Raw genomic sequence first — 16,763 nt, forward strand, 5'->3', positions numbered from 1 at the left:
AAAAGTATCCCACTGACCTGCTACTTTCTATCCATTTAACAATACAGGAACAAATTCCTAAATCTAAAATTGTACATTGTTCCTTTTTCCTTTCAAATTGAGTTTCTGTTCCATACCTACACAGAATTATATCCTAATTTAATATATGGTTTGGGAATTTTTTTTTTTATTACCCTATCATATAACTGGGGCAACAAAAATATATATACAAATGGGAAGTAATTTGTAAAAGTTTTCTTGTGTCGTAAAAGTAATTTGTATTTGTATGGCTGGCTCTAGTGCTATATTTCTTCTGGATTGAGTTTTCATTACAATTATTATTAATCATGGTGTCCTTAATTATTATAAGTTTTAATAAATTATTATACGTAGTAAAATTTAAGTGGAAATGTATCTCCCAGTGCATTTTATCTTCATGCTTTTGCTTCAGTTACTCATTATTCTGTTATACTTAATTCTGGAATGAGACATTATTCAGTATCACCTCTGTTCCTGCTTTGTTTTTATAACTGTTAGTGCTGAGAAATCTTATTCACATAGTGAGTAAATGGCAACAGAAGGAATTTTGTCATGCACTTATTTGAACTCCATCCAAGTTAGTATATCAAAAATTACATAGTGATCTGTCATCAAAAATTCTCTTTTTTTTAATTTTATTTATTTGACAGAGAGCAAGAGAGCACAAGCAGGGTGGGCAGCAGAGGGAGAGGGAGAAGCAGGCTCCCTGCTGAGCAAGGAGCCCGACGCGGGGCTCCATCCCAGGTTCCTAGGATCACGACCTGAGCCAAAGGCAGACGTTCAACCGACTGACCCCCCCATTAAAAAGAATTTTTTTTTTAAAGATTTATTTATTCACTTGACAGAGAGAGAGAGAGAGAGAGACAGTGAGAGAGGGAACACAGCAGTGGGAGTGGGAGAGGGAGAAGCAGGCCCCCCGCGGAGCAGGGAGCCCGACACGGGGCTCAATCCCAGGACCCCGGGACCACGACCCGAGCCGAAGGCAGACGCTCAACGACTGAGCCACCCAGGCGCCCCAAGAATAATTCTTTTTAATGATCAGCTGACAAAGACCACCCATTTTGTAAAAAGATTTGTTACCCAGTCATTTGCTTTATAGCATCAGAGAGTATAGATGGGGAACAGAGCTTGTTCCATACTTTGCTCTACCTATGAGCAGTTTAGGGACTGGCTCCCAGACAGTTAGTCACTGTAGAGCTAGGACAGAAATGTGGATCACTTACAGGATCTATGAGAATCCAGCTGTACAGTTCGTAGAGTTGCAGCTATTTTAGAAGTAATAGCCATTTTAGATTTTCCAGCAAAAAGAATGAAAGCTCTCTAAGTTGGCATGTAATTTATTTCATAATCTAGGAACCAAGAGTCTCCAGTGATACACTGTTCCTAGAAGTTACAGGACCTCACTCTGTGGGCAAGGGAAGCACACACTAGAAAGTGGCACACCCAGTTTTATCAGTCCCAACCTACAGCAGTGATTCTCACCATGATGTTATCTATTTGTATATGTGAGGATGCTTTAAAAAGCTACCAGGAGGGGCGCCTGGGTGGCTCAGTCGTTAAGCCTCTGCCTTCTGCTCAGGTCGTGATCCCAGAGTCCTGGGATCGAGCCCCGCATCGGGCTCCCTGCTCCGCGGGAAGCCTGCTTCTCCCTCTCCCACTCCCCCTGCTTGTGTTCCCTCTCTCGCTGTGTCTCTCTCTGTCAAATAAATAAAATCTTTAAAAAAAAAAATTTTTCATCAAACTAAAGCAAAGTACACAAGACAAATGCAGAACAGCTCCAAGTGAATCAGGGAGAACATCAGTGCCTACTCCCCATGCTGTTCTTCTGAGGTTCCACGGAATGTAGTCTGAAAACACTGCTCCTGAAATGAGCTTGCCTTAAATGGCATATTAAATTTTGAGTATGATGTCATAAAGAATAATCATTCTATTCCATATGCATAAAAATACAGTAAAAAGTACTTGTTTCTTTTGGACAGCTTATAGGATTCACACAATTTTATTAAAACAGTGCATTTCTACGTAATTCCATGATAACTTTGTTCCTCGTTTTTCTTTTCAATTGATAGTTGTATAGTGTATGAATTCTGAATAGCACATCCTTGAAGAAATGACTGGTGTCCTATGGTCTGAGAACCAGTTTTTGAAATCCAAAAGAATTAAGATATGGGGCATTGAATAAACCATGCAGACTATAATACTACTTAAGTTACATTTGCTCCAAAGGAGCCAGATCCAGAAGTTTCCATTCTAAATTTTTATTATTTAAAAAATGGTTTGAGGAGTTTTCCAAAATGAAAGTCTTGGATAAAATAACAAAAGAAGCCTATCTGCATCCCTTGCTGTATCACCCTATGCTGTCTCTAGGGGAGGGCTGAATATTTGTGACGCTTTCAAATCAAAATTCTGGGCTTGGGTGAAAAATGTCTCATTTGAATACTGTTGTAATTATGTTCCTTTGGAATCCCACAAAACGCTATTTGTTGTTACAGCCTAGAAGAAGTCCAGAGTGCCCTTCGGAACAAAGAGATGGACTGCCTTAGAATGGCCGAGGAAGTCGAGCGAACCAGAACTTTGGAATCTAAAGCGTTTCAAGAAAAGGAACAACTGAGATCAAAGCTGGAAGAACTGTATGAGGAAAAGGAGAGAATATTCCAGGTGCGTTTGTGTGTTGGTTGTTTTCATGTGCTTAGGACATGTCTGGGAGGGGGTACCCGTGGTTTAGAGTTGCTCTGGCATGCGCAGGGATGAATGGCCATGAAAGCCGGGAAGCTGGGCTCTCTGGCACCCAGGTAGTTGGCCAAGTAGTTGACCTACTTCGTGCTCTTGGGAGGCACGAAATAATGTGATTGTAAAAGCAAAATTAAGAGCAGCTCATTTTTACCTCCCTGGATTGATTTGCCTGCAGGAGATGGAAATGTTAAGGAAGCAGGTGGAGTGTCTTGCTGAGGAAAATGGGAAATTGGTCGGTCACCAAAACCTGCATCAGAAGATTCAGTACGTCGTGCGGCTGAAGAAGGAGAATGTCAGGCTCGCTGAGGTAAGCCCTGAAAAGTACTTTACATAAACTCAGCCTGGTCTTAGAATGATTGTTTAAAGTTTAATTCAATCATCAAATCACTTAAATGCCTTCTTTGGGGAACTTAATGAATTAAAAAAATATATATCAGTCCTTATTATTCCAAGGATAATTCAGTCCGTTGTCAGGCTCTAACATAATCAGATTCTTGTTTAATGTTATAAATCATTTACAAATTGAAAGTTGTAGTCTTAATTTGAAATATAAACTTCATGAATGCAAAGAATAACTTCCTGTAAGCATTTGAGCCTTAATTTTTTTTTTCTTTTCCTTTTTTTTAAATTTCCTTCTCAGGAGACAGAAAAATTGCGTGCTGAAAATGTATTTTTAAAAGAAAAGAAAAGGAATGAATCGTAAGGATCTTGGTCAACTACCTACCTAGGCATCACCTTTCTGGAGAATTTCTTTCCTCTTGCAAAAGTAAGCCCTACCCTTGCGCATCTGACAAAGCTGAATCAAGTAGCGTTATTACTAACTGTGTATGTGGCATTGGGGGCTGAACTTCAAGTTTCTGATGAATGTTCTGCATCCATACTCACCCTGTGACAGTCGGCAGTATACTATTTTGAAGTTACCATCCCATTTCAGTGCTTTCAATCAGCTCTAAATACTGGGAAAACCTTTTGCCTTTTTAAAATAAAAAACTGTTGCTAAGGTTTACAGTGGATGTTGGCCAGGTTATTTTTTCCTTAGATACTATCTTCCATAATCTCCTTTGAGTCTTACAGCAGCAGCTCTAACAATACGTAGTGGTTTCAAAACTTGCCATGATGTTAATCCTATTGAGTAGCATGTACAAAAGGCAAACTTGTTAATATAGATTATTTTTGTATCCTTACTTTCAGTATTCTCCTGAGCATTTTTTTATGACTGTAAATATGGCCATCTTTCAAAATGTAATAAAATCCTTTAAAAATTAACAGTTTAATAAAGTGATTTACATTGTTCACTTGGGAGAGCCACATTAAAGACATGTCCATTCACCATATACTTAATGAGCACCTATTATATGCCCTGGTCATCCGTGAACAAAGCAAACAAAACCTCCTGCCCTCAAGGAACTTCTGTGTGTCACCACTTCATTCCTTTTCATTGCGAATCATATTCCATTGTGCGGAGACGCCACATTTGATTTACTTAACGTTTGATGGACATTTGAGCTATTGGCAGTTTGGGGGCTATTATGAATAAGGCTGCTGTAAACATTTGTGTACCAGTCTTGCTGGGGACCTGTGTTTCCTATGACTTGAGAAGATACCTAGGAGTAGAGTTGCTGGTAAGCTTGTGTTTAACTTTCTAAGATCTGCCTCCCCTTTCTGGATGCACTGTTTGGTTGTACCCTCCATGTTCCCACCAGCAGGGGGTTCAGCTTCTCCACATCCTCCTCAGCTCCTGTTACTGCCAGATGTTTTAGTGTAGCCATCCCAGAGCTTGCGTTATAGCTCATCACTGACATTCTCCTAAGGCCTAATGATACCGGGCATTTTTTACACATAATAGAACACTATACGCAGCAATAAAAAGAGGCAACATGGATGAACCTCAACAACAACAAAAAAAAGTGGAAGAAACCAGGCCCAAAAAACCATATACCTGTATGATCCCATTTATGTGAAATGTCCAGAAAGGGCAAATTATAGAGATAGAAAGCAAATTCTCGGTGGCTTGTGGCTGGGGATGGGAGCAAGTGACCATAAGGGCATGATGGGAACTTTTTTGATGTGGTGGAAATGTGTTGGTGTGTGGTGATAATTGCACACAGTTAGCTCTATAAATCTTCTAAAAATTAAACTCTCTTCAAAATGGCTTCATTTTATGGGTTGTAAGTTATACCTCAATAAAGCTGAGGAAAAACAATTTAAAAAATTAATGCACAGGGGCGCCTGGGTGGCTCAGTTGGTTAGGCGACTGCCTTCGGCTCAGGTCATGATCCTGGAGTCCCGGGATCGAGTCCCGCATCGGGCTCCCTGCTCGGCAGGGAGTCTGCTTCTCCCTCTGACCCTACCCCCTCTCGTGCTCTCTCTCATTCTCTCTCTCTCAAGTAAATAAATAAAATCTTTAAAAAAAAAATTAATGCGCAGTTGAATTCCCAAAGAGTAATCAATCCCTAAGAGCCAGAAACAAAAAAGGGAACTAAAAATCAGTGTAGAAGGCACCAGGCAGGTGTGATGGTAGAGCGTGGGACTCTTGGTCTTGGGGTTGTGAGTTCAAGCCCCATGTTGGGTGTAGATCTTAAAAAAAAAAAAAAAAAAAAAAAAAAATTCAGCATATAGAGTGTAGAAACTGAGACTGCCCTGGAGGTGGGAGAAGGGTTGGAGCACTGGAGCTGGTACTAAAGAGGCTTGGTTGGGTCTTACCCGCCTACGGGAGTGTCTGGGGGCTGCCAGAACGAATGACCACAAGCTGGAGGGCTAAAACAAATGTATTCTCCCACAGTTTCTGGAGGCTAGAAGTCCAGATTCAAGGTGTCAGCAAGGGCATTCTGAGGGCTTCAGGGAGCATCTGTTGCATGCCTTTCTCTTAGCTTGCGGTACCGACAGCAGTCCTTGGCGGCCCTGGGCGCGTAGAGGCATCACTCCAGTCGGCCTCCGTTGTCACATGGCCTTCTCCCTGTGTCTCTGTCTCCTGGAAGAACACTAGTCAGATTAAGGCTCACGCTAATGACTTCTTAATTTGGTTACATCTGCAGTAAGGTCATATTCACAGGTGTGGAGGATTAGAACTTAAACATATCTTTTTTTGGGGGGGGGGGACACAATTCAACCTATAAATAGCAGTTAGCAGGGCTATCCATGCTTTAATTTGAGCCACAAAACCACCCTGTGAGAGAGAGTGGCAAGGAAGGACTTCCACGAAAACTTCCTGAATGGAAAAAAAAAATGCTGCTCAACAGTTCAGTGTGAAATCATACTAAAAACGTCCAATACAGATTATGTAAACTATTTTTTAACGTGTGCTATATATAAAACTGTGCCTAGACAGAAAGTACGCTAATAATGATTTTCCTGGAGAGAAGTAGTCCAACACTCCTCTTGGAAAGACATGTACTACTTTTTACACACAAACACTTTAAACATTTAAGTGCATAGGAAATGGGAAGTCATGTTAGTCCTGGGTATCTGAGCAGAGTGATTATGGGTGACTTACATTTTCTAAATCCTACAGTGAGCGCGTATCCATCTGGGCCTTTTGCTTTGTCAGAGGCCCTCACCGGAGCCCGCCTCCGGGCCGAGTGTGGAGGTGTCTAGCGCCCTCTGCTGAGGCGTCTTTCCACTTCGCGCCTCCCGAACTGGAAGGTGCCCGTGAATCCCCAGCGGGTCTCGTCGGAATGCACATTCTGATCAATGGGTGTCGGGCGCGCCCGGGATTCGGCATTTTTAACAAGTTCCTGGGGAACGCGGATGCTGGGCCGCACTCAGCGGCAAAGGCTAAAACGGCCGGGTCACGGATAGTTATTCTACAGCAGCAACCACAGCGGCACGGCCGCGGCTTCCGACGCCAGCCCCGGACGGCTCCCGGGCACACCTAAGCCCAACGCCGCAGGCTGCCGGCCGCCCCCCCGGAGGCCCCCCCCCCTGGGGCGCGGCTGCGCCCCCGGCCCCGCCCCCCGGAGGCCCTCGCCGCGCCCGAATTGGCCTCCCCGCTCACGTGGGCGCCGCGTCACGTGGGGCCGCCGCCCAATCGCGGCACGCGCTCGGTCCCGCTGGTGGCGGGTGCGCCGGGCGCCGGGAGAGGTGGCGGCGGGCACCATGGCCGAGAGGCCGCAGTCCCCTGGCGGCGCGGTGTGCCCGGCCGCCTACCCCGACGCCCCCGCGGACTTCCCCCCGCACCTGCAGGCCGGCGCGATGCGGCGCCGCTTCTGGGGTGTATTCAACTGCCTGTGCGCCGGCGCGTTCGGGGCTCTGGCCGCCGCCTCCGCCAAGCTGGCCTTCGGCAGCGAGGTCGAGCCCGGGGCGCCGCCGCGGCCGGCGGGCGGGTGGGCCCGGGCGGAGGAGGGGCGCTGCGGGGCCCGCGAGGCTCCGGGAGGGTTGGGGTTGGGGGCGCAGGGCGAAGCCTCACGCCCGCGGGTCTGTTGGCCCGGTCCGCAGCCGGGCGCTGCAGTCAGCTGGGGCGGGAGAGCATCCCTGCATTCTAAATCCCGGCAAATCCTCGTCCAGTGTAGGCGGTAAGAGACCTGAGCGTCTTCCCTACCAGGGACCTACAATCTGTCCTCCGATTGGGCTAGTTCGCTTTCCTGCATCCACTCTCTACCTTTCATTTTAAGCCCCTTATGCCTGAACATGTCTCTCCACGTGACTCTTAAGGTGAGAAGCCTTTTGCCCATCTCTTTTGCTCCGTAATTAACGAGTGTTTCGACCCATATACCCTGCTGCCAGGAAAATTGGGAGTTTGGGACACGTAGGCGTAAGGACGGAGAAGCATGCTGGACACCCCGCTCCCATCCCCTTGCTGAGAACTCCTAAACGGCCTCCACACGTCTGCTGAAGTGGACCTCTGCCCCTCCCATCCCGAGTGGTAGGCCAGTGTCTGCTGCCCGAGGGGTTTCACTGCCCCAATACCCCAGGGTTAGTTCCTGACCTGGAGAGTGGACAGACTGGTCCATGCGGGTAAGCCTGTTTAGGGCTAATCCAGTGGGAACCACCATGCTTGAGGTTAGTGCCCTGTTGGGTGTAATTCTTGAAGTGCCCCAAAGGAAGATGAGTAACTCTGAACCATGAGGTTTCCTAGTCTGTGTAGTTGTGCACCAGGCCTTCATAACTACATAAGCAGGTTGCCACTGGTTCATACAGTGCTTTTGTGAAAATTCTGCAGACACCCTTTCCTTTAAAAAAAAAAAAAAAGATTTTATTTATTTATTTGACAGAGAAAGAGAGATCACGAATAGGCAGAGGGGCAGGCAGAGGGAGAGGGAGAGGCAGGCTCCCCGCTGAGCAGAGAGCCCGATGCGATGTGGAACCTGATCCCAGGACCCCAGGATCACAACCTGAGCCAAAGGCAGATGCTTAACAGACTAAGCCACTCAGGTGCCCCAAGACACCCTTTCCTTACGACACTGGAAAGAAAGAGTATGAGGGGCGCTTGGCTGGCTCAGTCAGGAGAGCATGCACCTCTGGGTCTCAGAGTTGTGAGTCCGAGCCCCACAATGGGTGTAGAGATTACTTAAAATCTTTTTAAAAAAGAAGAGTGTGCTATGTAGATGGTCACCGCAGAGGAGGCATCTCTGTCTGCAAGCAGGTTTCTAACTCAAAACCAAGCAAGGGATCTGCATGTTGAGTAGGAGGCTTAAGATCCTCTCCTTTCCAGGACATCTGGGTGGCTCAGTTGGTTGGGCAACTGCCTTCGGCTCAGGTCATGATCCTGGAGTCCCGGGATCGAGTCCCACATCGGGCTCCCTGCTCAGCGGGGAGTCTGCTTCTCCCTCTGACCCTCTTCCCTCTTGTGCTCTCTATCTCTCATTCTCTCTCTCAAATAAATATAAATAATAATCTTAAAAAAAAAAAAAAGAAAAGGGGCGCCTGGGTGGCTCAGTCGTTAAGCATCTGTCTGCCTTCAACTCAGGTCATGATTCCCAGGTCCTGGGATCGAGCCCCACGTCGGGCTCCCTGCTCCACGGAGAGTGCTTCTCCGTCTCCCTCTGCTGCTCCCCCCCCCACTCGTGCTTTCTCTCTCTCTCTCAAGTAAATAAATAAAATCTTAAAAAAAAAAAAGAAAGAAAAAGGCTGCAAGTACTCCAAGTGATGCCTGGGATCCCTAGTCAAGTGGGGTGGGGGGGGTTCCCTGAGCAGGGCTGCGACCTGGTTAAGAGCATGGAGCCACTGCCTGGGTTTGAATCCTGGTGGCTCCCACGGGTTATAGGCACTTTAATAAGCAAGTTACTAATTTAGGCTCCTTATCTGTAAAGTGAAGTTAAGGAATAAATGAGAATGCACTTAAAACACCTGGGCACAGGGCCTGGCACAGAGTAAAAACTCCAGAATGCCCAGCAGGACTGGCCTGCGTGTCCTATAGCCTGCACAGGATGGGAGGAAGCTTGGCAAATTAACGCTTTATCTGATCCCTGGAGGTGAGGACTCTGCCCCTGATTTGCTCACACTACATACTGACTAATAACTGCTTGCCCTCCGGCGCTGATCTTCAACACCAGTAAGGGACTGGTGTTCTAAACAAAGTACTGGTTACGGATTAGCATTTTGCTCTGCCCCAGGGCACATGGCCAGCAAGACGGTCAAATAAGTCTCAGTTTATTTCAGCTGTAAAATGGGTGCGCTGAGCATAGGGTTAGGTGAGGCCCTGTGCAGGAAAGCTCTGAGGAGCTGTGGTGGGGTCTCAGTAGGGGCCCGGCTGCTGGTGATCAGGCCCCTGGGTGTGCTGTGAGGGGGGCCACAGGTCCGCCCTGGCTGAGCGTGGCCGCAGTGACACTTTCTCCCGCAGGTGAACATGGGATTCTGCATCTTGGGAGTCATTGTGATGGCGACCACCAATTCTCTGATGTGGACATTCTTTAGCCGGGGCCTCAGTTTCTCCATGTCTTCAGCCATTGCATCAGTCACAGTGACGTTTTCAAACATCCTCAGCTCGGTGAGTGGCCCGAGGGTACAGTCCCCCTGTCCCAAAGCTGGGTTCTGGGTGAGTTGGGGAACTCCCGCCCTTGCAGACAGGAGCTGACGCAGAGTGGGCTGTGGCTTGACCCCTGGGGGCTGCTCCTCTCATCTCAAACTTGGCCGAACTCTGAAGCTAGCTGGGAATGAAGTCCAACTGTGAGAAAGCCTACCTGCATGCTGCCCTTCCAGGCTGCAGCCCTCATTCTGAAGTCTCGGCCACCTCTGTGCTAGCTGGACGCCTAGGGCTCTGTGAACTTGAGCGTGAGATGTGGAGGGGGGCCACTCTTTCCTCTGATAGCCTGATGTCAGCCAGGCAGGGCTGAGCCCAGTTGGTCCTGCCGTCGAGGGAGGGAGGGCTTGGCCGGCCGGTTTGGATCAGCAAACACCAGGCGCCCGCTGTGTGCTGGGCCTTAGCGGCTGGCCTCTGCTGGGCTTTCTTGTGCACTTCGCTCGGGGCCAGGGCTGTGAGGAAGGCACCCTCCTCCCCTCTCCAGGTGAGCCAGACATGAATATGACTTGTGGAAGGTGACAGCTGGGTTTCAGGCCCCCAACTTCCAGCTCCAGACCTTTCCTCCTGCCCCAGGATAGCCGTCAGCCCCTGGGGGAGTGAGGTGGTGCCTCCTTGCTGCGCTCGAGTCCTGCGGGCACGTGTGGACGTGGCCTCACCGTGGTCTCTGTCCCACAGGCCTTCCTGGGCTTTGTGTTGTATGGAGAGTGCCAGGAGGTTTTGTGGTGGGGAGGCGTGTTCCTCATCCTCTGCGGCCTCAGCCTGATCCACAGGGAGCTGCCGCCCAGCGGGAAGGCCCCCGAATACAAGCAGAAGTAGCGGAAGGTGGAGAGACAGCACGGCGGCCCAGGCGCGGGATGGCGTGTGGGGACCACCTCCCAGGGCCTTCTGACCATCAGCCAGAGGGGGATGCTGCCGAGGGAGATGGGCCTCCGACCCGGCAGCCTTGAGGCTGGCCAGCCGCCCCTCCTGGAAGGGGAGGGACAGGTGCACTGGTGTTCAGCCTGAAGCCTTCTCGAGACGCCCGCGTGGTGCTTCTCACGCCCCCTGGGCCCACCCGGTGCCCCTTGGCAGACGCTGGAGACCCAAGGGTCAGTCTGCTGGGCGCACGGCCTTGAGGCCACGCTGCGGTTGCAGTCCTGTGGCCGAACAGAGGCCCACCCCGTGACGCCGGGGTGGGTTCCGGTGGGGCTTTCCGACACCTCCACGCGGCTGTACTGGGGCATCTGCGTCCTGCCTCTGCAGTCTGGCAAGGGAAGGGAAACTGGATTCATAAATCCTTCGGTTTGTAAGTTAAAAGTAGCAGGTGTGCAATCTTGACACTGTCGTCCTTTTTTTTTTTTTTTTTTCCCCTTTCCAAATCTTCTGGAGTAAGAGGGAGCAGCCCAGGTGAGCCGCGGCCCTTGGACTGGAATTGAGAGCCGCCCTCGCCCCCCGGGGCCTGGGGCTCAGCTGTCCTCCTGCCTGCCAAGCTCATAGAGCCCACGGTTCCTTCCCTGATGCCACCCAGGCTGGCGCTCTTCAGTCTCAGCAGCGTCTGTCCATTTCCGTGGTACGCAAGAAGGAAGGCTTGCCCTCACCACTTTGGGGACCTAGTTTTGTTTTACTTGGTGGGAAAGGACACCGGCCCAGAGGCCGCTCTCGTCCCCTCATTCCCCCTGCAGGCCTCTCTGCCCTTTGATTTCCTTTATCGGATCCCTGTGACATTTTTGTATCTTACGCAGTGTGAATGTTCCAAGTGGTCTGTGTACGTAGCCTGCACGTCCCCTCCCTCGTGTGGGGCTTCAGGTTCTCGGGGCGGGGGGGCTCCCCTGGATGTTCCGGCGCCCTCTCAGCTCTCCCTGAGGCTGACCGCCTCCATGTCTTCTTCAGACACTCCCTGCAGTAGAGAGGAACTTGGTGGCCAGTAGGCAGTGGGGGGTAGGTGGGGGGACAAGGGCGGTGTCCAGGCTGCCCCTCCTCCCTGCCCATGTAGCACCTCCACTGCCTTCCTCTATTACTCATTGCACAGCTGACAGATGAGCTTCCGAAAACTGTTCGCGGCTCCTACTGAGTGGGATCGGGCCTTAGCCCACCTCTCCAACTTCTCTCTCGCTGCCTCCTTAATACCCCCGCACCCACCACGCTTGAGTTACCCCCCACACTTGCATCTCAACAGTTCTCGAGTCTCGCATGTCCAGTCCTGCCCCCGTGCTTGGTGTTTTTTTGCAGGAATAGGTAAGCCCGTCCTAAGATTCATAGGAACCCTCAAGGGGCCCCTGAGTAGGCAAAACAGTCTTGAGAAAGAGCAATGTCGGAGGACTTACGCATCCTGATTCCAAAACTTCCTGCAAAGCTACGTAACGAAAACAGTATAGTCCTGGCTTACAGACATGGACTGATGGTACAGAATAGAGAACCCAAGCCCTTCGAGAAGGGTATTGAGACCATTCAGTGGGAAAGGGCATCTTTTCAACAGCCTGTGCTGGAGAAACTGGATATCTATATGCAGATAAAAGAATGAAGTTGGACCCTTACCTTTCACCATATAGAAAACGAACTCAAATGAAAGACCTAAAATTGTAAGAACTAAAACTATACACTCTTAGAAGAAAACCAAAGAAAATCTTCATGACATTGGATTTGGCAATGATTTTTTGACACCTAAAGTACAGGCAGCAAGAGAGAAATAAATTGGGCCTCATCAAAATTAAGAACTTTTGTGCATCACAGGACGCCATCGAGAGAGTGACTATATAACCTGCAGAATGGGAGCTATTTTGCAAACCATAGATCTGAAAAGGGATTAATATCCAGAATATATAAAGAACTACAATTCACCAACGAAAAATTCAACTTGAACGCAGGCAAAGGACATGAACAGACATTTCTCCAAAGAAGATACACAGATGGCCAAGAAGCAAGTGCAAGATGCTCAGCATTGCTGGTCATTAGGGAAATGCAAATCTAAACCACAATGAGACAGCACCTCATGCCTATTAGGACGGCTACTACCAAAACAAAACAAACCACAGAAAATGGCAAGTATTGGTGAGAGTGGAGAAACTGGAGCCCTTGTGCATTGCTGGTGGCAATGTAAAATGGCACAGCCACGGGGGAAGACAGTTTGGCAGATGCACAAAAAGCTAAACCATCATATGATTGCAGCGGTTCCAGTTCTAGGTGTATAGCCCAAAGAATTGAAAGCAGAGACTCAAAACAGATGCTCATATGCCGGTGTTCATAGCAACGTTATTGACAATGACCAGAAGGTGGAGACATTCTGGATAAACAACGTGGTAATAGACATACAATAGGTTATACAGCCTTATAAAGGAATGAAGATCTAACACCCAGGCTACAGAGGTGAACCTTGAAAACGTTTTGCTAAATTAAGCCAGACACAAAATGACAAATACTGTATGATCCCACTTATATGAGATACCAAGGAGGCAAATTCATAGAGACAGAAAGTAGGAGGGTGGTTGCTCAGGGACCTGGAGGAGGGGAATGGGTGGGGGAGTTAGTGTTTAATGGGGACAGAGTACAGAGTTCCGGTTTGGGGCAGTAAGGTTCTGGAGATGGGTAAGTAGTGATTGTTGCACAACATGGTGAATGTATTTAATGCCATTGAATTGTCACTTAAAACTGGTAAATTTTATGTCATAATTGTATTTATCCATATAAAAACCAAACCGAGAGGGTGCCTGGGTGGCTCAGTCGTTAGGCATCTGCCTTCGGCTCGGGTCGTGATCCCGGGGTCCTGGGATCGAGCCCCGCGCGTCGGGCTCCCTGCCCCGCGGGGAGCCTGCTCCTCCTCCTTCCTCTACCCCTACCCCCTGCTCGTGCTCTCTCTCTCAAATAAATAAGATCTTAAAAAAAAAAAAAAAAGGAATTGCGAAGGATGAAATTCTGAAATTTCACATATTTCCGATGTGGTTTACAACTCACTCCGTTTGTCCTGACCATTTATCCACTGGGCAGCCTAGAAAAGATCTAGCCCTTTCTGGGGGACAGCTGCATGTCGTAATCAAACCGTCTTCCTAAGGTGTGCGGACCAGGAAGGAGGAAGAGGAGGGACAGAGAGGCGTTGTTGCAAACTGCAAAGGCCCTAGAACGCCGATCGTACCCCGACACCCCTCGGGGGTCCCGAGTCGTCCGAGCTGGCAGGGGCACGCGGGGTCCCTGGGATGTGCCCTCCGCAACGGGCAGGAACACAGCGTTGGTCTACAGAGCCTCTCAGCAGCTGGATTTCCAGTGGCCCCATCAGAGGGCAGGCTCTCTCCCGCGGGCACCCGTTCCATGACCCAGAGGGTCCAGCCCAGCATCTGGGATGTTTTCGTAGCTCAGGGGCTGCGCGGAGCGGTGTCCGAAATCTGCATGAGGCCTGAGCCCAAGTCCCGTTTGCCGCGCCTGAGCTGTGCGGCTGGCCAGTCTGAAGATGCTCGTCACTGACTTCCTGAAAAAGGAGCACGCCATTCCTCACCTCACTTTGGCGCTCCAGACCATCAAACGTGTGGTCCGGCATGGGCCGGTGTTTCACCGGTGGCCGGGCCCGGTCCAGCCCGGTGCTCCGGGACAGTCTGACCCTGCCCAGGGCGCGGGTGCTGCTCGGAGCCCTGCTTGTGGGGCCTGGGGGGCCGGAGCACTCGATCCTGTCTCCCAGTCTGTCGTGGGGGAATGATGTGGACACATAAGGACGGAATGGGGGACCGAGGGCCCCCCGGGCGGGGGACCTCCATCCTCAGACGCCCCGGGGTCTTAGCCAGGAGCAGGGTGTGTCTGGGAGGGGCTGGAGCAGGGAGAGGAGACAGCGGGGCAGCCGGAGAGCCGTCTGGATGAATCATGGGGCTTTGGCCGGCTGACACCATAGCTGGCTGGAGGCAAGCCAGTACGGGTGATTAAAAATACCCCACTTCGCGGGGCGCCTGGATGGCCCAGATGGTTAAGCATCTGCCTTCGGCTCGGGTCATGATCCCAGGGTCCTGGGATCGAGCCCCGCATTGGGCACCTTGCTCAGCGGGAAGCCTGCTTCTCCCTCTCCCACTCCCCCTGCTTGTGTTCCCTTTCTCGCTGTCTCTCTCTCTCTGTCAAATAAATAAAAATCTTTAAAAAAAAAATACCCCACTTCAGATGCAAAGATAATAGGAAATGGCCCATCCACGGCTCACGGTTAGGTAAATACATGTGTGCAAGTATCATCAGGGAAAGAGACAGAAAAATCAATTCGATTGTGTGACAGGCAGCGGGATAATGGGGATGCTCTTGCTGCTTTAATGTTGTGTTTGAGTTTTAAAAATAGATCTTTACAAGAGGCTATATTTTGCCCCTGCCTGGCAGAGCTCCTTTCGCTCCTTCCCTGAGGGAGGTGTAGAGTCACCTCAAATGTGCGGGTGGAGACTACGGTCGGGAGAGTCTCCGTTCCCTTTGGCCATGATGAAATAAGCACCTACTGTGTGCCGTGCTGGGGGCCCCCTGCTCAGCCCAGAGGACCAGGACCTCAGTGCCCCTGATTTGAGGGACTGTATAGTGTCCCTAGGTACGGGCGCATTCCTCCCATAAATATTTACTGAGCACCTAATACGTAACCTTGTATCACTCACTCAGCAAATACCTGCTGTCTGCCTACTGCCTCGGCGCCCCCCCCCCCCCCGCCCCGCCCCGGGCTCTGGGAACGCGGATGTAAGGCCGTCCCCCGCTCTCCTACACCTGCCCCTTCTAAGGGAGGGAGCGGGACAGTGAGCCAACAAGCGTACAGGATAATGTCAGACAAGGACTCGTGCGCTGAAGAGACCGAAGCCCGAGGGTCGCCCGGCGGGAGAGACAGCAGCAGGTCAGGTGGTGCTGAATCAGCTAGGGCGGGGGGCCTTCCCTGGGAGACCCCCCCCCCCCGGCCCAGGCAGACCCGAGGGCAGGGGTCCTGGTTGGGGCTGCAGCGAGCGCAAGGGCCCCCAGGGATTTCTGGATTTCCAGTGGCAACGCCGGCTGCCCAGTGGTGTCCTCTGAGGACCAGAGACCTGGTTGTTCCCGGGAGATGTGAGGGGAGGGTGGGCGGGCTGGAGACGCCCCCCCCAACCCCAGGGCCCTATGCAGGCAGCAGGAAGGGGTTGGATTTGATTCCAGGAGCAACAGGGAGTCCCTGGAGGTCAGGACATAACCTAATCAATGGTTTTCTTTTTTAAGATTTTATTTTTAAGTAACCTCTACACCCCATGTGGGCTCGAACTCACAACCCTGAGATCAGGAGTCACATGCTCTGCCAACTGAGCCGGCCAGATGCCCCGAACCAAAGATTTTAAAAAGGGCCTCCGAGGGGCGCCTGGGTGGTTCAGTCGGTTAGGTTTCCTGCCTTCAGCTCAGGTCAGGATGTCTGGGTCCTGTGATCCAGCCCTGTGTCGGGCTCCCCGCTCTGTGGGGAGTCTGCTTCTCCCTCTCCCTCTGCCCCTCTCCCCCTACCCACCCCCACCCATGCTCTCTCTCTCAAATAAATAAACAAAACCTTAAAAAATAAAAAAATAAACCAAAAGGGGCTCCGAGAGCTGGCAGGGACTGCAGTGACGTCACCCAGGGCGGAGGCCGCAGGCTCCTGGTAACCTAATCTCAGAAGTGATACTGCAGCGCTTTTCCTGCACTGTCTTGTTTTTTTTTTAAGATTTATTTATTTATTTGACAGAGAGACAGCGAGGGCAGGAACACAAGCAGGGGAGTGGGAGAGGGAGAAGCACGCTTCCCGTGGAGCAGGGAGCCCGATACGGGACCCGATCCCAGGACCCTGGGATCTTGACCTGAGCCCAAGGCAGACGCTTAACGACTGAGCCCCCCAGGCGCCCCCCTTGCACTGTTTTTTAGAAGCGAGTCACCAGGTCCGGCCCGCCCTCTAGGAGAGGGGGTTCCACAAGGCAGGAGGTGGGTGTCACTGGGGCCCATCCGAGAGGCTGCCCAGCACACCTGGGCAGGAATTTGCTTTGTTCCGCAGGAACTAGAATCTCCTATTGTGATTTTTGCAAGTGTGAGTATCCCTGGGGCTCAGCATTCCTCTACCTGCCCTTCCCCAAATTGCTCTATAGTCAGCATGGGT

At 50.6% G+C, this 16,763-nt stretch overlaps 2 protein-coding genes across 3 annotated transcripts in view; both read left to right on the plus strand.

Moving 5' to 3' along the window:
- Window positions 1–4,017, plus strand: part of KIF15 (kinesin family member 15) — a 69,610-nt gene extending 65,593 nt beyond the window's left edge. Inside the window, exons 33-35 of the mRNA XM_025885423.2 lie at window positions 2,511–2,676; window positions 2,927–3,058; window positions 3,392–4,017. Of these exons, the coding sequence (XP_025741208.1) occupies window positions 2,511–2,676; window positions 2,927–3,058; window positions 3,392–3,454 (361 nt within the window). The 3' untranslated portion in view covers window positions 3,455–4,017. The remainder of the gene's footprint in view (window positions 1–2,510; window positions 2,677–2,926; window positions 3,059–3,391) is intronic.
- A 2,796-nt stretch (window positions 4,018–6,813) lies between these two features.
- On the plus strand, window positions 6,814–11,008 carry TMEM42 (transmembrane protein 42). 2 transcript variants are annotated; one of them, XM_025885692.2, is made up of 3 exons: window positions 6,814–7,038; window positions 9,530–9,676; window positions 10,385–11,008. In XM_025885692.2, exons 1-3 carry the CDS (start codon window positions 6,847–6,849, stop codon window positions 10,523–10,525), a joined length of 480 nt encoding a protein of 159 aa, XP_025741477.1. In that variant the 5' UTR covers window positions 6,814–6,846; the 3' UTR covers window positions 10,526–11,008. The 2 variants fall into 2 exon arrangements, with proteins under 2 accessions (XP_025741477.1, XP_025741476.1); XM_025885691.2 differs by having other exon boundaries at window positions 10,468–11,008.
- Window positions 11,009–16,763: the final 5,755 nt, after the last annotated feature.

The sequence above is a fragment of the Callorhinus ursinus genome, unplaced genomic scaffold (genome assembly GCF_003265705.2).
Source record: "Callorhinus ursinus isolate GAN/ISIS: 27379988/994484 unplaced genomic scaffold, GSC_fseal_2.0 scaffold15, whole genome shotgun sequence".
NCBI classification, from domain to species: Eukaryota; Metazoa; Chordata; class Mammalia; order Carnivora; family Otariidae; genus Callorhinus; species Callorhinus ursinus.